The sequence below is a fragment of the Hemitrygon akajei genome, chromosome 10, assembly GCF_048418815.1.
Source record: "Hemitrygon akajei chromosome 10, sHemAka1.3, whole genome shotgun sequence".
Classification (NCBI taxonomy): Eukaryota; Metazoa; Chordata; class Chondrichthyes; order Myliobatiformes; family Dasyatidae; genus Hemitrygon; species Hemitrygon akajei.
Genome location: NC_133133.1, coordinates 77428853 through 77453124, shown reverse-complemented (window position 1 = coordinate 77453124; position 24272 = coordinate 77428853). Strand labels below are relative to the sequence as shown.

At 42.1% G+C, this 24272-nt stretch overlaps 1 protein-coding gene across 4 annotated transcripts in view; it reads left to right on the top strand.

The window, feature by feature from the left end:
* LOC140734499 (interleukin-13 receptor subunit alpha-1-like) overlaps positions 1–23912 on the top strand; it is a 47801-nt gene extending 23889 nt beyond the window's left edge. The window contains exons 6-10 of one of the 4 annotated variants that reach the window (XM_073058541.1): positions 5571–5722; positions 8040–8172; positions 9565–9664; positions 11160–11244; positions 22476–23912. In XM_073058541.1, the coding sequence (XP_072914642.1) occupies positions 5571–5722; positions 8040–8172; positions 9565–9664; positions 11160–11244; positions 22476–22670 (665 nt within the window). In that variant the 3' untranslated portion in view covers positions 22671–23912. Of the gene's footprint in view, positions 1–5570; positions 5723–8039; positions 8173–9564; positions 9665–11159; positions 11245–11812; positions 12805–22475 lie in introns of those variants that run through there. The other 3 variants (XM_073058542.1, XM_073058543.1, XM_073058545.1) reach the window with 3 other exon arrangements.
* The last annotated feature ends 360 nt before the right edge of the window (positions 23913–24272 follow it).

The following is a 24272-nucleotide window of genomic DNA, read 5'->3' as shown; positions in this document are numbered from 1 at the left end:
CTGCTCTTTTGAAACCTCACATACAGCTGCAGGGATTTTGTAGATTGTTTAGATCTAGTAGGTGTGATATGGAGAGATACAGTACAGAAATAGGCTCTTTGGCATACAGTACATTTCTATAGCCATTCTGCACTCAACACATGTTATTCTCATCAAATTGCACAATCCCACCCAGATTCTACCCCTCATCTACACACTGTGGGGCAAGTTATAGTAGCCAATTAATCTACCAACCCACATGTGGGAAAGAACATTGTTCAGTTACTGGAAGAACAAGTAAACTTTCCACAGACAGCACCCAAAGCCAGGGTTGAATACACTGGTGTTGTGTCACCAAGTCACTGGAGGTGTGAGACAGGGCTCTACTAGCTGTAGCACTGTTGCCTTTTGCTCCTTTCTGTTTTGTCTTAAGGTATTAATTTTGAATTCCTCATTATTATTGCCTTCTCGATTCCTATTGTGTAGGCAGATACAAAAACTTGTTTTACATAGATTATCTTTAATCTACAAAGAACAGCTTTACCCTCAGTTTTGTTGCTGTAATCGTAGTTCCACATCCCAAGTCCTCATGGTCTTCTGCAAATGTGTTCAGAATTGGACATGATTCTGGAGAGAGGGTTGAACTGACATTATATACGGGAGTAGCAAGACTTCCTTTCATACTTTGTATATCTTTATAATGCTCTGTGTCCCATTTACTTAGTGCGCTGCTACCTTCAAAACCTACTTCTTCTTTCCTTTAAGTAAATTATATAGTAGACTCATAGAACACTACATCACAGAAAGAGGCCCTTCAGCCCATCTAGTCCACGCCAAACTATTAATCTGCCTAGTTCTATCGACCTGCACCCAGACTGAAGCTCTCCATACCCCTCCCCTCCATGCCTCCATGTAGCTATCCAAATTTTCCCTGAATGATTAAATCAAACCCACATTCACCACTTCCCCGGCAGCTCGTTCCACAGTCTCACACCCTCTGAGTGAATAAGTTCCCCCTCATGTTCCCTTTAAACATTTTACCTTTAATCCTTAACCCATCACTTCTGTCTTCCATTTTCTAATAAAATATACCCTCTTCTGGCTGGATTTTCTTTTTCTAATTATTTTAGTTATTGACTAGTCTGTCTATGCACTCTTTAATTCTAGTTATTATCTTTGTCATTTTTTCTTTTGTCAATCCCAAATTTGGAGATTGCTTTAACCATTCGGACTTGAAGACGCAAATGATGTAAAAGTGTGAACCTTTCGTTTTGGCAAGCAGGGTTTGTTTTTGAATCAAAGTGCATTATCACAGTGGCAAGAAATGGCAGAGCTCCGAATTGCAAACAAATTTGGGTATCCCAGTGTATAACGTGAAAACAGCTCCTGAAAATATAGCAGCTAGTTAGGGAATGTTGGTTGCAAGAACAGTTGAATAAAAATGGAAGGAGATTGCATGTCTTGTTCAGAGCATTAATGAAAGCACATCTGGATTATTGTCTGCATAATTTGTGTCCTTGTTTAAGGAGAGATGTTAATGCAAGCCTGGATACAATAGGGTCTCTTAACAGACTCTTAGATAGTACATGGAGCTTAGAAAAAAAGAGGGCTATGCTGTAGGGAAGTTCTTGGCAGCTTCTAGAGTAGCTCGCATGGTTGGCACAACACTGTGAGCCAAAGTGCCTGTAATGTGCTGTAGGTTTCTGTGTTCGTTCAGGGAAAGTATACAGCTTCTAAAGTCTACAGCTGTTGAATGGGTGGGTTGTAAGGCATACAGGATTTGGGTGGGTTGTAAGGTATACAGACGTTGAATGGGTAGGTTGTAAGGGCTGGGCATATATGTGCTTGAGAGTGGACCTGATTGAAACATGTCAGATACCTAGGGAACCTCACAGGGTGGTTGGAGAGATGATGCCACCGGTTGCATGAGAATCTGGAACTCGGGATCACTTTTTTAAAATAAAGATTTCTCATTAAGAAAGAAATGAGACAAAATTTGTCTCCTGTTCCTCGAAGGTCAGTGGAAACAGAGAATCTGGTTGTTTTAAGACTACTGGTTTGTCAATATTTGATAAGAAAGGGGTGAAGTGTGTCAGTGGGCAGATGGGAGTGAAGATTTAAGATTACAATCAGATCAGAGCTGTTCTAAGTAAATTGTGCCATCGGTTCACTGTGGTGAGTGGCCTGATCCTGATCTCGTTTTGGGTTTTTTTTTTCAAATTATAAACAGAAGTTTGCCAGATACTGTAAACTATTGTGTTTTCATTGGTCGACTCCAGTCACTCAGCTCACTTCTGTTACCTGTCCCAGTGTTCTTCCCACTCTTTTTATCCCACACACTGGGTCTTCTGCACACAGATTTTGTGTTTTGTTTCTTAAAAATGAACTTTGCAAAGGAACACTACTAACCGAGTTCATCCGCATGGCAACAGTACATACTCTACTAACTCACCACAAATCTCAGGGACGTTACCACCAAGGCTCTAAATAGAAACAGTAAAATTCCACAAAACAGAGTGAGCTGCTGAATTTACAAACTATTTTAGTGATGTTAAATCAGGAATAAATATTGGTCAGGATTGGCTGGAATTACCCTGATTTTCAAATAATTATTCAGGGTATTTACATCCTTTCAGTTACTGATAATGCAGCTTAGAGGCCATTTAGCCATCTGATTCAGGGGAAATAGCCCATCTCTTCCTATTCTCCATCTTCTTATTTCTCTCTATCGTTATTCTCATGTTTTAATTCTTTTGCCACTTACCTGTGCAGGGGACAATTTGCAGCAACCAATAAATCTTTAGGATGAGGAGCATCTTGGGGTGCCTTTGAGCTCACAAGAAGAACTTGCAAACTCCACACATACGTAGCAACGTGGAGGCTGGGATCAAACCTGGGTTTCGGAAGGAGTAAAATTGCGGCGTTACCAGCTGCGCTACCCGGTGATGTTGTCACTCACTTAACCTAAAATCGTTCTTGATGGGTATGGTAGAAGAATTATTACTGTCGAAGGAAGGAGACAATGTTGTGGTTAAATAGATGAACTGGTACTCCAGAGTTCTGGATCCAAGTTCCCATGATGGCAATTATGGAGCTTAACTTTTGTAAACATCTCTTTTTTTTAAAGAGGTGATCACTCATAATAATGAACACCATCCCCTTGGGAAAGGAGATGTGCCTGTTTTGACTTGTGACTTCAAGGTCACAGCAGTGTGGTTGAATCATAAAGAATATCTCAAATACTAGGGCTACTCAGGAAAGGGCAAAAATGACTAATCTTGCCATCAAAGACCACGATTCTGAAAGATAAATAAATTAAAAGTGATATATTCAGAATGTTCAACTTTAACTGGGTAGATTGAAAATTGTGAAGAATTCCTTATAAAGAAATGAAATAAATTGCCAATGGTAAAAGGAACCATGAAATTGCTGGGTTGCTGTGAAATCCCAATAAACTATATAATTCCCTTTATTGATTGAGAGACCCGACTATTGGCAGATCTGACTTATGTGTGACTATCTTCCCTCCGTGCTTTTTCGGATGTGCAGCTGTAATGATGGAGATGGTCTCTGGGAACACTGGCTATCACCAGTAATAGGACATCAGTTAAGATTCAATGAAGCCAACTTGGGAAAACCAAGACCTCCAGTATCCCTGACGATGACATCTGCAAAATTTATGTTTCACTGCGTCTTCTTCCAGACTGTTAGGAAAATGGAGTTGCAGCTGATGTCTTTGGATCATATTGATGATAGATGGGAATTGCAGGAGGCAAGTTCTGTCAGGAGAGGGGAGGGATTTGCACTTCATGCAGTATAATCCTGTGGCTGTTCCCTTCGGTAACAAGTGTGCTGCTTTGGATACTGTTGGGGAGGAGTGGGCAATCTACCAGTGGAAAACCACAATGACCAACTCTGGAACTGAGCCTGCCCCTGTGGCTCAGAAGGGAGGTGGGAAAAAGAGCAGAACATGAGTGATATGGGATTTACTGGTTAGAGGAACAGATAGGTGATTCTGTGGACGAGAATAATGTGTTGCCTCCCAGGTGCCAGGGTCAGAGATATCTCAGATTGAGTCCATAGCATTCTAAAGGGGGAAGGTGAGCAGCCAGAGGTCATGGTCCACATCATTACCCATGTCAAAGGCAGGAAGCGTGACAAATTCCTGCAAAGTGAATTTATTGATTTAGGTGCTAACTTAAACAGGATCTGTCATCTCAGGATTGCTACCTGTACCATATGCTAGTGATGCTAGAAATGGGAAGGTATTACAGTTTAACATGTGGCTAAGGAGATGGTGCATAATGGAGGGCTTCAGATTTTTGGAGCATTGGGCTCACTTCCAGGGAAGGTGGGTTTGCATCTGAACTCGAGGGGACCAATATCCTTGTGCTTCTCTGGAGGGTTTAAACTAGAGTTCAAAGGGGTTGGGAAGCAGAGTGTTAGGGCAGCGAGTGGAGAGGTTGTGGGGATAATGGATGTCGAGCCTACTAACAAAGATGGGAACTAAAGGTTGAGCAGGGTAAGCATTGTATCCTGAGGTGTGTCAGTTTCAATACAAGGAGTATTATATTTAGGGCAGATGAGCTTAGAGCATGAATCAGCCTGTAGAATTATGACGTTGTAGTTATTAGTGAGACTTGATTGTAGGAGGACTAGGAGTGGCAGGTCAATGTTCCTTGGTTCTGTTGCTTTAGATGTAGTAGAGAGGGAGGGTGGCATTACTCATCAGGGATAATGAGTCTAAGGCTTATATAGGCGGAAGTGAGGAAAAGAAAGGATTATGTTATAGAACAGCCAATAGTCAGCAGGATTTAGAGAATTTGGAGAATGTTAGCAGGAAATTGCAGTAAAAGTAAGGTTGTGATGTTAAGAATGAAAGAGTACACAGAAAACTTATCAGTAATTTATCCGGACTTGAGAACCTGGGTTGTAGAGGAAAAGTTGAATCTGTTAGGACTTTATTCCCTGCAGCGTAGCAGGAAGAGGGGAGATCAGATAGGCAAATTATGAGGGGTATAGATAGGATAAATGCAAGGACACTTTTTCCATTGATGTTGGATAAGTCTGGAGCTAGAGATCCTAGGTTAAGGGTAAAAGGTGGAATATTTAAGGGGAACCTGATGGAGATCTTCAGTCAGAGATTGTGGAATGAGGTGCTAGCGGAAGTGGTGGATGCAGGTTTGGTTGAAACATTTAAGAAATGTTTGAATAAATGTATGGATGGGGGGGGTGGATATGGAGCACTAAGGTCCATGTGCAATTCGATGGGACTAGGCAGAATGACAGTTTTGGATGGACTAGATGGGTCAAGGGGCCTGTTTCTGCACTGCAGTGCTCTACGACCTCTTCATGTCAATTCTAACTCTTGGTTTAACATTGGATGTGGAACATAATATCGATTTGTACAGATTTTGAAGTGAAGCTGAGGAAAACCTTCCCCCAGAAGTCTCTGGTGAAAAAATACCTATTCTGACCTTGCTTAATCAATAGCCCAATTTAGGGTTCTGCCTGCAGTAGCGTTACAGCATGCTTTGTTTTACCGGGAAACAATGCAATTGATGATGTCACAACATTTTATTTTCTTGAAGTGAAACTACAACCACCTTGGCTGAAAAATGTGTCAAAGACTCGTGAAGGGATTTATGTGAACTGGGAGATCCCTGAGCATTGGAAAAAACAGTGTTTGCTCTATGAAGTAAGAGTTAAGAGCAGCAAGGCGAGTTCCTGGAACAGTTATTTGGTGAGTAATGGATTGATAAAGTGTGTTAAAGAAACAGAGTTTTAACAAACTGTTAAATGCAACCTTTTATTTACTTACTATACTTATCGAGACACAGCACAGATAGGCCCATATGGTCCTTTGAACTGTGCCTCCGAACAAAACCCCTGATTCAACCCCAGCATAATTACAGGACTATTTCCAATGACCAATTAACCGATGAACTGGTCACCTTTGGACTGTGGGAGGAAAGCAGAGCACCTGGAGCAATCCCACATGGTTACGGGGAGAACGTACTAACTCCTTGCAGACAGTAGAGGGAATTGAACCCTGTACTTATAGATTTGGAGATATGTGATGAGTGAGCAAGCTAGACTGGGATTCATTCAGAATGAAATATCATGGGTTAAAGAAATGGCGAGAGGTCAAGTAACAAGAAAGTACAAATCAGGTGCAGGAGTGCACCATTCGACCTCAAAGTCAAAGGTTATTGTCATATGCGGAAGTATGTGCGTGCAGAGGTACAACGAAAAACTTGCAGCGGCATCATATAAGAAGCATCCGCAAGAAAAAATACTGGGCCCACCTATGGGCTGCTCTAAAATGCCATCTTGTAGGCATTCTCGAAACTCCTCCTCCTGGAATCCAGCACCAACCTGATTTTCCCAATCTACCTGCATATTGAAATCCCCCGTGACTATTGTACCATTGCCTGTTTTAATTTGTACACCACACCTTCAGGGTCTTTTTTTTTTCCCTTGCAGTTCCTTCGCTCTGTCCACAATGATTCAACACCTTCCAACACTTTGTCATGCAACACACACAAAATGCTGGTGGAACGCAGCAGGCCAGGCAGCATCTATAGGGAGAAGTACAGTCAACGTTTCAGGCTGAGACCCTTTGTCAGGAACGAGTGGTCAAAGCAATTCCTCAAAGGCTAAGAGGGAGTGTAAAGTGCTACCTCTCGCCGAGCTAGTAGAAATCTTAAATCTTTTGAAAAGTGGCATGTCGCTTGCCGAAGTGGTCCTCAACCCTCAACCTCCACAGATCCTGACTTTAGTATTATTGAGCCTCCTCCAACGTGTCCTTATTCCCTAAACAAGACAGTGTAACAACTATTTACATAGCATTTCCATTGTATTAGGTATTATAAGTACTGTAATCTACAGATGATTAAAAGTATTATTCGTTGTTTGAGCATTGTTCACCTCGAGTCTCATTCGTTCACTACTTGTGTTGTGAGCAAGAGGAAGGAGTTTAAAGCTAGTAAGGGATGGCTGGCTAGCTACGTAAAGCGCTACAGCCTCAAGAAGTTAAAGATCACGGGAGAATCGGGATCGGCTGATGCCGAGACGGCATCAGCATTCCCAGAAGAGCTACGATGGTTGCGTCGGTACTGCACATGTACAGACTTTTTTTTCTTGTCATTATTCCCTAAACAACACAGTATAACAACTGTTTACATTGTATTAGGTATTATAAGTAATCTAGATATGTTTTAATGTATACGAAAGGATGTGCATAGGTTATATGCAAATACTATGTTAATTTATATAAGGACTTGAGCATCCACGTTTGTTGGTATCTGCGGGGGTCCCGGAGGAGGGCCAACTGGACACGTAAAGACTGACAAACAACCAATGTGCCAAAAAAAAGTAAATTAAAATAATGTTGGTACATGAATTGTAGAGACCTTGAAAGAGTAGGTTCAGAGTAGTGGTGAATGAAAAAACCCATTCGAGCTTGGACCTGTGATTATAGGGTAATTGCTGTTCCTGAAATTGATCTTGTTTTCATTTGTAGGAATTGGTATTGCCAACTTGCTGCGATCCCTTTATTATTTGTTCCCTCAAGTTCATGTTCTGCCACCTGTGCAGAATTTATTCTCCTTCAGGCACTGGACAGTGTAATGGAGAAGATGAAATAATTTTATGCCTTCAACAATATTTGTCCCTCTGAGTACTAAAATGAAGCTAATCTGTTGTCTTTCAGTCTCTTTTGTTAGAACCAGGTGAATGTGTACAAACTTCCCTCACTCTTCAGTTTGTCAGTCCCACTGGTCACTCAGATTGAAGATCTTTCATTCTTTTCCAAAGCAGTGTGGTATTGTTATTCAACATGGACCACTATCCCACTCAGTATTTTAGGTGTAGGTGGAACAATGATTTATACAATATTATGTAATGGATTTAACTTGCTGTTCACCTCAATAATAATTCACTTTGCAAAGAAACATTTTTGAGATAGCTTTAATTTCTTGCTGGATTCTATTTTCCATTGAAGTAACATGATCTACAGAATTTTGTTTTTAAGCCTCTTAATTATTACTTGCTTCCAGAGCAAAGATCAAGAGAAAAATATCACTGATGCAGATCTCAATTCAAAAAACAGCATCCAGGTGCGAGTCCAGTACACTACTATATGTGGAAAATCAGGATTATGGAGTGAATGGAGTGAAGTGCAATATATTGGTAAATCTTTTCCCTTTGATGAAGTAATAAAAGGTAGAGTGTGGATTTTTTATGAACACTGATTTTTTTCCTTAAAAAGCTTGGAAACTGGACACTGAGTTAATCTGAAGTAAGCCTCCTGGTTGTTTAGTTAAATAGAAGATCAGTTGATCTGTTTGTTCAAGAATAAATGTTATTACATTTCATTTATGATCAGCTGGTGGTGTAGTGGTGAGTGGTCTGTGGTTCAGACCTGGCAGTCTCCTTGGAGGCTTTTCATCCCTGCTAGGGTGAGCATCGAGCTAGCAACTCAGCCTCGTAACAAAACATGCTAAAGAGTTGCCTGCCACCCGATGTAGCACAAGGCAGGGAGAGGAAAAAAAGAAGTTTTCAATTTTGTATATTAGTACAGGAATAGGCTGTCTGGTCCATAATGTCCACACTGAACCCAATGCCTAATTAAACTGTGCAGCATCCATATCCCTCCATTCCCTGCATACTCTCACTGCCACTTAAACAGTCATATCTGTTTCCAACACCTCATCTGTTCCAGCTGTCCACCACTCTATGTAAACAAATAAACTTAGCGGGAACTTCTTATTTGAAACTTTACTGCTTAGCTTACATGCATGTCCTGTAATATTTGACATGTTATCCAGCATGTGGGAAAAAATTCCACTGGCTCTCCGGAGCCTAGAGCAATAAATACTATAACACAATTGAAGTTCAATCTGTGATAGTGTAAGTGGGTCTGTAGTGTTCTGTTGCTGAGCTAGGATTAGGGAATTGCAGGTTGCTTGTTGTAAGAAAGTAGTTTCCCTGAACCTGGTGGTGTGAAATTTAAGGCTTCCGTACCTTCTGCCCAATGGTAACAGCGGGAAGAAGGCATGACCTTGATGGTGGGGATCCTTGATGATCGATGTTGCCTTCTTGAGGCAGCAGCTCCTGTGAATACTACCAGTGCTGTTGATGGTGGGCAAGGCTCTGCCATGATGGATTTGACTATGTCCACTACTCTGTTGGCTTTGGGCCTGTGTATTGGAATTTACTGTTCCAGGCCATGATGAAACCAGTCAGGAAACTTTCAAAACAGCACCTTTTGAAGGTTGTATTTGGTGATATGCCAGATCTCTTGAAGGCTTTTCTTGCATTAGTTCTTTAATGTCTTTGCCATTCCTCAATGGTGAGGAAGAACCACATCCAATGTGACAATGATCAATTAAGTTCACTTCCTTACCACTCTGCTGCAGGGCTGGATACACATTATGGCATCTGAAAGGCAGGGACACTGTGGTAATGCTTCTGGGTGTCATCTGTCTGTGTCACGAAGATTTTATTGGCACAAAGCTTACGAATGTACCATTTTAAAGAAGGTAAAATTGTCTGTCACTAATAAAGCTATATTCTCCTCAGGAGAGGACACCAAAGAATGGAATTGGGACATTGCTTTACTTGTCTTCATCCCTGTACTAGTGGCTGCAATTGCAATCATCTGCCTCACAAACCTGAAGAAGTAAGAGACTTGTTTGCTCATTTCTGTAATATCCTACTATAACATATTTGCCAGATTTACCATGATGCACAATTTGTTTTGAGCCTCTTAGTTGTAGTTCCTGTGTTATTGGCTACTCTTAACGTCTGGCTTGGTTTGGCCAATGGGAACTGCTTCACAGATCTTGTCTCTAGATGTTATCAAGGAGTCTTGCTACAGCAGAAGTCAATGGGTATCAGTTGAAAAACTAATAGAGTCATGGTGTCATACAGCATGGAAACATGCCCTTCGTCCCGAATAGTCCACACTGACCAAGATGTCCACCTAAGCTAGCTCCATTTGCCGGCATTTTGCCTTTATCTATCTATGTATTTTCTATCCATGTACCTGTCCAGATATCTTAAGTTTTACTGAACACGTCTCAACCGTTTCTTCATCTGTACTACCTTAAAAAAAAGTTACGCTCAAGTTCCTATTATATCTTTCCAGCTTACCGTCTATTCCCTCTGGTTGCCGATTCTCCAATCCTGGCAAAATGGCTGCATACGTACACCCTATCTATGTGTCACATGATTTTATACAGTGCTATAATATCAACTCTGTCTCTTCAGCTAGAAGAAAAATTGTTCTAGCCTTGCCTGACTTCTCCCTATGACTCAGTCCCTTGAATCCTGGCAACTTCTAATAGTAGGAACCATGTTGAGCATAAAGGAAAATAGCTGGTTGTCAGAGGTTAACCATCTCAACCCAAGGCATCACCAGAGGAGTTTCTCAGAAAAGTGTCCAGTCTTCTTCAGCTGTTTCATCGATGACCCAGAAATGGGGATGCGCACTCACTGATTCACTCACATAAATACTTTGGCTACAGAAACTGGGTATCCTACAGCAAGTTACCTGCATTGCAAAGCCTTTCAACCAACCAAAAGGCTGAAATGAAGACTGTGGTGGACCATTCTCTGCTTATCTAGAGCAGTGTGCCCAAATGACTTGAAGAAGCTGGATACAATTCAGGATGAAGCATTTCACCCATCATCCTTAAGTTCAGACCCTTCACCACCAGTACCCAGTGATGGACCATGTACAAAATGCATTTCACTTACTGACCCAGTCTACTCTGCCAGCACCTCCCAAGCCCATGAATTGTGCTTCTTAAAGGGGGCAAAGCAGCAGGTATATGGGTAGATCACCACCGGCAGGTTCTCTTCCAAGTAATGCACCATCCCAATGGGTGTAATCCCTGGAAACCCCTCTCAACAGCAGAAAGACCTTCACCACAAAGACAGCAGTAGTTCCACAAGGCAGTTCACTAAGCACACCACTACATTCCCAAGGGCACTTGCATTTTGATAACAAATTGCCAGCCCTGTCAATAATACTTAATTCCTGAAAACCAAACAGATGAGTAAATGAACTCCTGTGGCAAAAGTGATAAATGCAGGCTTACAAAATATTTTATGCCTTGAATTTATTTTGTTCTTTAACCAGATGTCATTGTTAATCTTTTCTTACTTTTAAGGCTTAAGAAGTGGATCCTCCCACCAATTCCCGATCCAGGAAAACTGCTCAGGGGTGTGTTTGGAGACTCAAATGGCGACAACACAGTAAGTTGAAAACTTCCCAAGTTAACTTTTTAAAACATTTAGCATTTCCTTTGGAAAAAGAAATCAGTGAGGAAATGAGGAGAGAACTGTAGATGGCAGAGATGAAGGGTTGTGAAGTTGGTGAAGGTCGCAGTGATATGGCAGGTGGTGGGAAGAGCATTGTCCATTCAAGTCTCTGCTCTTAATGTCATATGCCCCTTGACATGTGTTATATTTGTGTTTCAAACATGCTTACACACAAAGTCTGGACTGGGTGCAGGGTTTAGTTATGCAGAAAGGACATGTGGTCAGCTATAAATGGTAAATATTTATATCTTTGTTGTTGGAGACAATATAAACATCCTTGTTGGAAGCCCCTGTGTCTTATAACTGCAGTTGTAAGTAGCAGTTTCCAAGTAATTTCTAAGTTCCATTTTAACTATACTAACAACTGTAGAAAAGGACAGTTATGTTTCAAAAGTAACATCAATGTTAATCAGTGTTCTACTTTTAAATGTTGTTTCTACCTCATGGACTTTGGGGTTGGAGAGGAAATCCCATGCAACATTCCCTCTATTTTTCTTTACAGCTGCACAGACCAACCAATGCTTTGAAAAGGAAATTTTTTACACAACCTGAAAATTACATGGCCCTTTAATAAAAGGTTATATGAAAGAGAATTCCAGCTGCTTGGCATTAGAGTCTATGCGCACGGGAACATTTCAGTTACTGTGCGGCCACACACCCACACAGCTTGGAGGGAACAGTGATTCAATGGCTTCGGAAAAAGAAGCCATAAGTATATACAGGTTGACCTTCACTAACCCGACTACTTGTAATCCGGGTCCTTTGATAATCCGGCACTGATTTCAAATTTTCCACGCATCTGTAATTTTTGTAAGCACAGACAGGCGAATCCTGCTTGTTTTCCTGCATTTATTAATATCATTTGCGTGAGGTGCGGCTGCCTGCCACCTGCTTGTCTCACCCGCCAACGGCGGGGGAGCTGGCGCGCACTGGGTCAGTCCGCCTTCTCGCCTGCCTGCCAGCAGTCACACTGCCCTCCGACGTCACCCGGCTGGCGCTCATTCTCTTCTGCCTACAACCTCAGATCAGGCGTGGCAACCCACTGAATTTAAGCATATTACTAAGCAGAGGAAAAGAAACTAGCGAGGATTCCCTCAGTATCTGCGAGTGAAGAGGGAAGAGCCCAGCGCCAAATCCTTGGCCGCCTGGCGGTCGTGCGAAATGTGGCATATGGAAGACCTCCTTTCTCCGACTTCTGCTTCTGCTCACACAGATGTGCTGCCACCATCAACAGTTTTTGAAGAAGCTGTTGTGCCAGTTTCAGCACCAGTTCCTGATGCTTCACTCATTTTTCAAGATGAAGATGTTAATAATCCTGACAACCCCACAGTTGCAAACATGTAACTTTGCCTGAAGGTATATTAAATGTTTCACTTTAGAAGTGGAAATGTTCAACTGTTCTGTATAAGTTAATTCCTATACATTTACCTGTACCCTTTATTTTATCTGTGCCTGTACAGTATATTACTTTATTAAAATTTCACTTGATACTCATTTAATATTTCTGTTTCATTATTATCTAACTTGTACTGATTTACATGGTATTTTAAAGGTATGATGAGGCGGTTAGCTATTAATTAATGTGATCCTTCTGTAATTCGGCATTTTCACTAATCCGGCACTCCTCAGGTCTCAATGGTGCCAGATTATAGAAAGTCAACCTGTACGAGAAAATAGACTGAACTTTGAGAATACTGTTCCTCAGCGAGTGAACGCCACAGTGAGGGCATTGTAGAAATCAATATTACCACTAGATAGTTGCTCCCATGTGTATTTTGCAGTCTCTGACGTGATAGCTCCAAAATATGTTGAAGATTAAGAAGAAGAATTTGGACAGAGCATTCAGAGGTTGAAAAAACATTTCAACCCATGATTATGGTGGAAAGTGAAAAGTTAGAAATTTGGAACATTCAGTCAAAATGTGGGAGTATCTGAATGATTACAACATTAATCCCAAAGACTTGCCAAATAATTGTAATGTTCTGGACTGTGCACTGGTTTGTGTGTGATCTGAGAAGACGTACAACTACAGATTTTTGTGAACAAAATCTGAGTGATTATGACTTCCATAGAGTTAGCAGTCAAGAATACCAATTAGTTCTGTCCTTTGGGCATAGATATAATGGTAGTTAAGAAGGAAAAAGTATCAAAACAAGGGCAGCATTCATGACCAAATGTGGTAGGAGTCTCTGTTATAGATTATTCATGTCACAGTCCTTTTTTAAAAAAAAGTGCCTCAATACTATTCACATTAAAAGGATGGACACACAGCAACTTGTGATAGCAGAGCTGCAGACATGAGCTCCGTTTCAAATGCCAGTACAGAGTGAACAAGTTAGTCATAAAAGTTCAGGAAGAAATCTGAGTGGAATTACAACGGCCGCAGATGACAGTGTTCATTTTGTGACACATCTGTATTACAAACAACTCTTCTATGACTTTCACATTAGTGTTGGATAACGGAAAGCTGAGAAATCCAGGCTGACTGTCCCATTGCAAGAAAAGATGTATGTTGAGTTCAATCATTGACCCTTACTAAGAAGGAAAGTCAATCATAGGAAATTTTCAGGGCAAGGTTTGAAAGCCTTTTGTGAGTGGACAATGGTGCTAGAAGCATTGGTCTCAATTAACTCTAAGTTGTAATGACAATACTGAATAGTAGTCAGTAGTGAGATTAAAGAATGATTGCCTAGAAGCACTTGCTGTGCAGGCTGATGCTGGGTGCTGATCACCACATGAATTATCTTGGTTTGTGAGTGAAAGTTGAATTTCATACAGAACCTTTCCTGATAACAACCACTCAGCTTGCTCACACAGCGGGGCAAGGTGAATGCAAAAGCAATTTGCCAAACACAGGATGGATCAAGCAAGTGTCCAACAGTGACTTCATGGCCAGTCTGTAGACATAGTTCTGAAGTACAAATTAAGTTTAAAATGAGATCAAGTTGTCTGTGTGTCCTTGAAGACTGTAGGTTACCTACCTGCCAATCACACTGGAATTGTCAACATAAAGGCCATTGTCTTGAATTTTATGTGTTGGCTAAATATTGGTGGAGTTAGAGAAGGCTGTCACGGTGTAGTGTAGCACATATTGGGGCCATGTTAACATTACTTCAAAGGGGAACAGTCATCACCTTCTGATGACAGAATGCATGCAAAGCCGATCAAGGCCAGGCGTTGGCACATATACGATAGTGAAACATGTCATTGTAGAGTTGTGTGGTAAAGTTAGTCACAACAAAAGATCACTTTGTATTTGAGAGTTTTATGTGATAATACATTTACCAAAATGCTTGATAATAAAACTAGGACAGGACTTGTACAGTAAATGGCAGGGCCATTGGAGAATATTGCAAAGCAAAACAAATACGTAGTTCCCTTAAAGTAGTGACACAGGTAGACAAGGTGTTTGACATGCTTGCATTCACTGAGCACAGGAGTTGGGATGCCATGTTGTAACTCTACAAATCATTAATGAGACCACGCTTGGAGTATTGTGCACAGTTCTAGTCACCCAGCTGTAGGATGGATAATATTAGGCTAAAATGGATTCATGAGGATGTTATTGGGAATGGAGGGTTTGAATTATAAGGACACAGATGGGCTTAAGCATCTAAAGGTGGGGGGGGGAAGAATTCAAAAATCTGAGGTGCAAGGCGACTTGGGAGTCTTCATGCTGGATTCCCAGAAAGTTAACTTGCAGGTTAAGTCAATTGTCGGGAAGGTAAATGCAATGTTAGCATTCATTTTGAGAGGACTAGAATATAAAAACAAGGATGTAATGCTGAGGTTTTATAAGGCACTTGTGAGGCCTCACTTGGAGTATTCTGAGCAATTTTGGGCCTCTTATCGAAAAAAAAAGATGTGCTGACATTGTAGAGAGTTCAAAGAAGGTTCAAGAAAATAATTCTGGGATTGAAAGGCTTATATGAGGAGTGTCTGATGGCTCTGGGTCTGTACTTGCTGGAATTTAGAAGAATGAGGAAGAATCTCATTGAAACCTATTGAACGTCGAAAGGCCTGGATAGAGTGGGTGTTTCCTATAGAGAGGGACTCTAGGACCAGAGGGCCAACCTCAGAATGGAAGGACGTCCATTTAGAATTGCGATGAGAGGGATTTCTTTAGCCATAAGTTGGTGAATCTGTGGAATTCATTGCCATAGGCAGCTGTGGAGGCTAAGTCATTGAGTGCAAGGAGGAGGTTGATAAATTTTTAATATGTCAGACATGTTAGGGGAGAAGGCAGGAGACTGGGGTTGAGACAGAAATGATCAGTAATGATCAGATGGTGGAGCAAATTTACTGGGCTGAATGGACTAATTCTGCACCAATGTCTTATGGTCTCAAAAAAAGGATCTAGTGCTTTCCTGGTGTATATAACAAATGAACTCTTCTCAGGCTTCCAGCTGGGTACATCTTCATCTGAAGGTGGTGGAGTTTGTCATCAAAATGTCAGTTATAATTGATACCCGTAACCAGCTGGAAACCTGGGAAGATTGTATTCATCTTATGGTCTCATTTTTTCCACTGGAGCATGAGCAATGTATAAAATCATTAGGGGCATTGATAGATTGAATGGTCAGCCTTTTTCCCAGGGTAGGGGACCCTAAAACTGTGAGACATCTGTTTAAGGTGAGGATGGCAAGACTTAAAAGGGACTTGAGGGGGAACCTTTGCATGCAGAGAGTGGTGGGTATATAGCCTCAAAGGCTGGAGGCAGTGGTACAGATAGGTGCAATTACAATGTTCAAAAAGTATTCAGACAGCTGTATGGATAGAAAAGTTTCAGAGGCATATGGGCCAAATAGGAGCAAATGCAACTAGCTCAGATTGATGTCTTGATCGCATGGACAGCTTGACTTGAAGCGTCTGCTTCTTTGCTGTATAACTCCATGAATCCTGTAGCAATGAACTCCCCAGATTCACCACCTTGCAGCTGCTGTGTGTCCTGCTTGCAGTAGGACAACAAAGCCATCTATCCCTGTGTTTAAAGAACTGGCAAATTAAATGCCCTATTATATTTCTGCTTCATAGCTAAGTACAGACTCGCAAACTTTTGCTTGACCTGGTTTCTGAGAGGTTAATGCATTACCATCTTTGCAGCCAAATGTAGAAGGCACAGAATACCTTCCCCTCACCTTAAATCTATACCCTCCTGTTTTGAGCACCCTAGCCTACTATTCTACTTTAAATTCTGTCTCTAAAGATCTCCATAATCTTATAAATCTTATAATGTTCTGTCAGATCGCCACTCAGCTTGCCTTACTCTAGGAAAACAAGCCTGGTCTATCCAGTCTTTCCAGATATCTAAAGTTTTCCAGTTCAGGCAACGTGCTGTTGAACCTCCTCCAGCATAACCACACCCTTCCTATTGTGTGGTGGGCAGATCTGCACACGGTACTCCAAATGTGGTCTAACCAGTATTACATAAACCTGCAATGTAATCTTTTATTCTGTGCCCTGACCTAGGAAAGTGAGCATATCATGCATTTTCTAGCCTAGCCTGTCCACCTTAGCACAGCAGTTGTGACTCAAGTCAGGAGTCTGTAAATTCCACAGTTTCAGGAAAGCATGAGTGTGCATTTGACCAGGGCCAAACCATATTGAGGAAGCCGGTCAACAGGCTGAATCAATAAACCACAAAAGGTGTTTACACCAAAGAGGAAAGCAATGCAATGTATTCAACACAATCATCTGAATAAGTCACATGACTGATGATTTCATACTTATATAAATAAGAGAACAGTTGAATATTAGACTCCTGGGTTGTTCTTGGAGCCAGGAAACCCATTGTATCCAAGGTCCAGCTTAGGATACACTATGCTGAGGTGGCAGATAAATACAGACCTTTGTTTATAACACAAGCAATGACGCATCTGGCAATTGACTATATCCCAGTAAGGCAGAAGACATAATAAGGGAACAGTGCTTAATCGGAAAGCAGGGTCAAGCACCATTTCAAAACTTAATGGTCTCTAAACTCAGTGTTAAAAAGCAATCCCCTTCACTCGAAGTGCCCAGAGATGGAGCCTAGGGATTGCTGGCATAACTGGAGATCACATCGTGTAGGGTGGCTGGAGATTGGGCTCAGCTGGAAGGGTGGGGCTTGCCGGAGGTTAGGGATTGGGTCCGTATTCCAGGGATCCATGTCAAAGACAGTAAGGATAATCTGACCTGGTACTCGGGGGGCTTGCCCGTTGCTTTACTGTCTGACCCACACTGCAGCTGCAGGCTTGAATGACTTCACCTGTTGACCAAGATCTGTGTGGCTGCCTTTCTGCACCTGATCTGCTGCTGTCTTGGATGATGGACACTGTGACAGCATTGCATCCAATACTGTGTGCAGTTTTCTTCCCAAAAGTACTTTAGTTGGTGATTTCCCCTCAAGGACTGGATATAGTGCAATTCAAAATGTTAGCAGAAGTATGTTGGGAGCCCACTGATTTCAGAACCGACCATATGAAGATAACAAACCTCTCTGCTTGGCTGTTGGCCAGTGGATGATGGGGATGAGCAGATGTGGTACTTCTCTGCAAGAATGCAGCAAACTGCTGTGAACTAAAATGAGTGTTTTGGCATCCCAAAGCAGCTAATAATCTGCAGAAGCCGTTGAATGGTCGTCTCTGTCATTGTTCTCTCCATAGGTAATTGTTCTGGCTATTTGGAATCTGGTATCAACCAGGACAAGATAGGAACACCCATTGATTGTGCCAGCAAAGTTGACTCCAAGGTCTGGTACACTGAGGGTAATGTTGTCTATTGGCCCTACTTGGATTCATTGCTGTCACAGAACATTAAATACATAGCTTGCATATGGATGTGAAATCTTCGTCTATGCCCGGCCAGTGCACAAAGCTTCTTGCCAGGGCTTTTATTTGATTAATACCTGGGTGACCATGGTGGAATTGTTTCAATGCTTTTCCTGGAATTTTCATGGAATGACTATTCTGTCTCCAAACACTAGTCCACAGTTGAGTGCGATGAATGACACCGGTAATAGTGTACGACATCTTCCTCAACCTTGAATGGCAATCTGTCAATGAGGTATCTGGACATGCACTGAAGAAGAGGATCTGCAGCCCTCTCTACTCCCATCTTGTCAACTGGAAGACCTTCAACAGCATCCTATACAACTTCGGAGACTTCAGAATCCACTGAAATTGCAGGCATGACTGCATTTTCGTTTTCAGTAACCTGCTGAGTCTGGAGAGGGCACTTGGTTGACCAAGTTCCTAGGCTGATACATATTTGATTTAAAAATTGTAGGTTAATAACATTGTTGCATCCCAGTGTATACAGCTCTATACACTGGGATGCCTTCTTAGACCCAAGGATGGACAACAGTGTAATCAGTAAGGAGAGTGAAGTATCTTGTAGAATTTCTTCACAGAAAAGATGATTCCCGAGACTTCCTTCTCGATTTGTCCTTAGTTTCTTTCTGCTGTGGTCGTGACAGTTTTTTTGGAACTATCAGGAAAGATGTGGGATATGACAGTTCCCACCCTGTAGTTGCACACATCCAGTGTGATGCCAGTTGGCAATCCTGGGTTGAAATACATCAAGAGAATGTCGGACAACAGCATATTCGTCACCAGTCAAAAACCTCTTGGTACTGTTTGGACCATTTCCTTGCAGCACCCTTGTTGAGCAGGGCATAGAGTGGCTCCCTCAGCTGTTCATTCCTGGGAGAAATGCTGAATAATGACTGATGATGCCCAGAAATGACTGTAAAGTGCTGACATCTAATGGTAGAGGCATCTTTAAGATAGCAGTGATGTTTTTTGGGATCTGGGTGATGACCAAACTCATCTATGATAAATCCCAGATACTTGATTGAAATTTATGGAGGCTGCATTTTTTTCTGCCTGAAGTTACAATCCAATGTCTTGTAGTTTGTTCAAAACATGGTCCAGGTATTGGCTGATCTGTACTCATCACAATGATGTCATCAAGATAAGCGGAAACTCTCTCAAAGACCATTCAACATGGTGTCCATAAGCTTTTGGAAAACTGAAGGAGCTACCTTTACCCTGAAAGGCAGACAGAGGTGAGAAGCTCCTGTGAATTCTTGCTAGGAGCTAGGCTTCAACCAAGTCCAACTTTGCAAAGTAGTGACAACCGTTCAATTTTGCAATACCAGGGTCTTGGCCTGAATGTTGTGTACTTTTTTCCATAGATGCCGACTGCTTCCTGAGTTCCTCCAGCATTTTGGATTTCCAGCATCTGCAGATTCTCTCCAGTTTGCTGCTGGAAGCAGTAATGGGTACTGCTATTGTCTCCTGAGCTGCAATGAGACCAATTAAGTCTGCAAGCAACCTCACAGTACCATTGGCTTTCCAGATAATGACCATTGGAGCAACACACGCAAAATGCTGGAGGATCTCCACAGGCCAGGCGGCATTGGACAATTGAAACTATCCAGTGTGAATAGATCACTTTGATCACACCAGCTTCTTGCAGGTGATCTAGCTCTTGCTCCACAATTGGTACCAGCCCTTCGGGACAGAAGACTGGCTTTGTGTATGGACACTGATGGAGTTCTGCTTGCAGTTTGATGCAGCAACCTAAACGTCCTTGAAACACTGCTGCAGTTGTTGTATGGTCTCATGTACTGATGACGACATGGTATTGACTGACATGATTCAAAGATTCAAAGTGCATTTATTGTCAAAGAATGTATAAATTATACAACCTTGAGATTTGTTTGCTTAATAGGCAACCACAAAGCAAGGAACCGGAAAGAACCCAATTTTTTTAAAAAAAGACCAACCCCCGGTGCGCAGAGAAAAAGAAATAAAACATATCATGCAAACTGCAGCAAAAACAGCATTCCGAACCAAACTGAGTCCCTGGATGCGAATACCTGGAGCAGCCCCAAGTAGGCCCAAAGCCTCAGTGTTCAGTTCATCATATTAGCGGGGCAATTCACCACTTAGTTTGCAGACACAAAACACAGCAGCCAGGGGGCAGCCTCACAACCTTAGCGTTGTGGAGAGAAGAGTCCCCGGACTATCTGGTCCTGCATTTAAATTATCTGAGCTTCGCACTAGGACCCGGGCCCCACCATGGCGATTTTGCTGTCAGAGAAGCTATTCTCAACCTCTCCAAACTGGCTTGGCACCCAGAGGGATCCAACCTCACCCATCTTTTGGCACCCTGCCTTTCTGGTCTATCTGGTCCAGCATTTAGATTGTCTAAAAGGCGTATAGCCTTTCGCATTAGGACCTGGTCCTTGCCGCAGTGAGTTGCTTCAGGCCTAGAACACGCTGCCCATCAATCCACTTTGGACCTAGATTTCGCTGCCAAAGAACCTGCTCTCAACCTTACCAAATCGGCTCAGTGTTTAGAGCAATCCACACCCAGGTAAGTTGGACGGGCCTAGGAACTCCTACCTCCCATCTTCTCCCCTCCAAGTTGTCGACTTCAACTAATACTCCAGAGATTAAGCTTGGACATGCCAAGGACCTTCAGATCTTGCTGGTCTGTTAGGTATCACACATAACATTGACTTGGTTACCGTTCAGCTCACCATGCAGTGCAGTTCACCAGTTAGGTGGAGTGTTTCACCCAAAGCACTGCAGGTGAAGTGCTGAGTTGATTTGACTGGGAGAGACACAAGAGCCTGCCATGTGTATTTGGAGGCAATGGTGATGTCTGATACTATATCAAGCTGTAGCTAGACAACTGATTGTTGCTAAGTATGTTGACGTACCTCCTCTTGAGATAGAAGTCAACTTTGAACATGACCATTAAATTCCTTGTAGATTTTGAAAGCTTTTGAAACTTCTTGTTCATGTGTTTCTCTGACTTAGAAGACAGGATGGCAGAAACCGCCTTTGTGACAATGGTGTTGGCATGTGCTGCAAATGTGTTTCTTGTATTGGCATCTTCTTGTGTTTGGCTGCCTGAAGACTTTTTTGAGTGACTATATCTGGGCCATTGGAAACCACATTGACCAGGCTGGAATCGTGTTTCAGCTTTACCAAACCCTCACATTCTTGAGATCAGTTTCTGACCTATTTAAACCACCCTGTCTGGCGCTAACAATCATTTCACAGTCAGTCTTTTAAATCACATTTCTTCCCCATTCAGATTTTTGAGTTAAACAACAACTGAACCTCTTGACCATGTCTGCATACTTTTATGCATTGAGTTGCTGCCATGTGATTGGCTGATGAGATTTTGTATTAATGAGCAGGTGGACAGGTGTACCTAATAAAGATTTTGTATTAATGAGCAGGTGGACAGGTGTACCTAATAAAATGGCTACTGAGTGTATAGACTCAGGAAGCATTCCTGGACACATTTCACAAATTACACCCTGATTAGGCTCTAACAATTAAAATCTCACATAATAGATCTTATTTTTCTTGTAACTGCATACTATGATCACTGTCTCCTAAGGTTTCTATACCTTAAGCTCACTAATCAATTCTGGTCTGTAGCATATCACCCAATCCGGAATAGCTGATCCCCTAGTGGGCTCAACCTCAAGCTGCTCTAAAAAGCCATCTCATAGGCATTCTACAATTCCCTCTATTAGGATTTAACACCAGTTGAATTTTCCCAATCAACCTGGAAACTGAAATTCCATATGACTATTGTAGTGTTGCCCTTTTGACATGCATTTTCTATCTCACCTTGTAATCTGTAGTGCACATCTTTGCTACTTTTTGGAGGTCTATATATAACTCTCTTGCAGGTGTTATTTCCCTTGCAGTTTCTTAGCTCTACCCACATGATTCTACATCTTTGCATCCTGTGTCACCTCTTTCTAAGGATATGATTTCATTTTCTACCAACAGAGCCACCCCATCCTCTCTGCCTGCCTGTCCTTTCAATACAATGCGAATCCTTGGATGTTAAGCTCCCAGCCATAATCTTCTGTCAGCCACGATTCAGTGGCTGAAGCTCTCAATCATCTCCACCATTGATGCATATAGGGGTGCATGCCCCTCCCAGCTTCCTGAAGTCCATTGACCAGCTCCTTACGTTTTTCTGATATTTGCTGACAAAAAAAAAGGTTTTTGTTGGTTGGAGGTGCCTTTCATTATTTCTAGTTTCAATAGCAAAATAATAAAGCTTGAAAGGCCAGGAAATGCATACTGTTGTCCGTGACAAAGATCCAAGAGAGATTAATGGACCATGTGTTCTTTCTCTTGCAGATCAGGAATAAACAGCTCAACGGAAGTTTGACTTTAAAACCTGAAATGGAATTAACCTGCAATGTTACAACAGTGGAACAATTGAAATTTCCTGCAGAAAGTGAAAGGAAACTGATTGTGAATGAATGTTCAGAGGAAAATGAGGAGGTCCCCATGGATGATAATTATATGCAGTATAACCTGGTGACATCGTGATCATAGCACATTCTTGTATTTTGACACTTATATACTGTTTTTTTTCCTGAGTTGCAAGCAGGACATTCTGATACACAAAATCTACAGCCTCAAACATACAGAGTGAGCCGGTGAGCATTCAGAATGCAAGAATGAAGAATCTCTCATGATTCTCATCATCATTATCCAACCTGACCACTCGGTCAAACAGTGATAGCTGTCACAGACTGCCTCAGCTGCAGCCCTTTGTTCTGGTTCGTCATACCGAGATCCGTTCTGGTCTCATTTTGGACAATCGGCAATTTGCTCTTGTCTGTCGGCCTCAAGCAGTGAGCTCGTGGCAGGTTTCGTTTGTATCACTGGCTACCTGTGCAGATGAGGAGAGCAAACCAGTTCAGCACAGACTGTCCACTAAGAGCATGAACATATTGAATAGGACTCCAGTACCATGAAGACCACAGGAGTTGTGTCTCACCATGTTAACATCACACATTCACCATTTGCTGGCTATGTCAGTGGAGGATAGTGTATAAGAATTACCGCACTGGTTCATGTTTGCGCGTGTGCACCCCCCCCCCCCCCCCCGTCAAAGGTGCAGGCACGCACCCCTCAGACATGTGTGCACACACAAAAACATGCACACACTCCCCACAGAGGCGGACACACACTTGCACGCATGCCCCTCAGAGGTGTACAGACATACACACGCACACACACACCCCCCCCCCCACCTCAGAGGCACAAACACACACCCCTTGGAGGCACAGGAGTGCACACACAAATGAGTACACACACCCCTCAGAGGCACACACATACACCACCCTCGTATGTGCACACTGGGATATATCCGTGTTTGCTGAAAAGACAAGGATGTGCATGGACTCTTGCAGAAGTATCTAACAGATGGGTATACAAACATGCTCATATACTTAAAAGCACGTTTACGTACCAAACCTACATGCTAAGTATCAACCTACCGCACACAACCACGCCAGACTTAACGTATTTAACAGAGACACACACACACAAGTTCAGCCTCAAGCTCGCCCACCAGTGCATACCCACTTTGAGTTACACTTGTGTTCTAACTTAAGCATATGTCTGCACTAGATTTAATTTTATACTATTTCAAGGGCAAGGTTGTGCAACAGGATATAACCACATACATTGCTATTTCTCCCAGTGGCTAAACTTCAGAACATTGGCTTCAGGTATATCAGAGATTTGTCATTTAAAAGAGCAAATAAACTTTCAAACTCCAAATGTGTGTTTTTGAATGGAAATATTAAAATAGGGCTGTAATCTTTCAATAACCTGGCAATGATTTGTAGTAAAATGTCAGTGCAATACTAATACAACCAATACCGGCTGATCTGGAGCAATTTAATGAACTTTACTGGTCAGTGGTTTCTGTTGAGCGATCCAGGCTGTGTCCATTTGAAACCATGCAGTTGGAAAAGTAAAGGGTGGAGACTGTGAAATTGAGTAGGGGTGATGAACTAGAGTTGTGAAATTATACCATTTGTCTGCTGCCTCAGATGGAGTTGGAATATGCTTCTTCCAAAATCTAAGTTTGAAGCAGTGGATTTTACTTCAAAAGGCACCTTACAGCACCAGGAATCT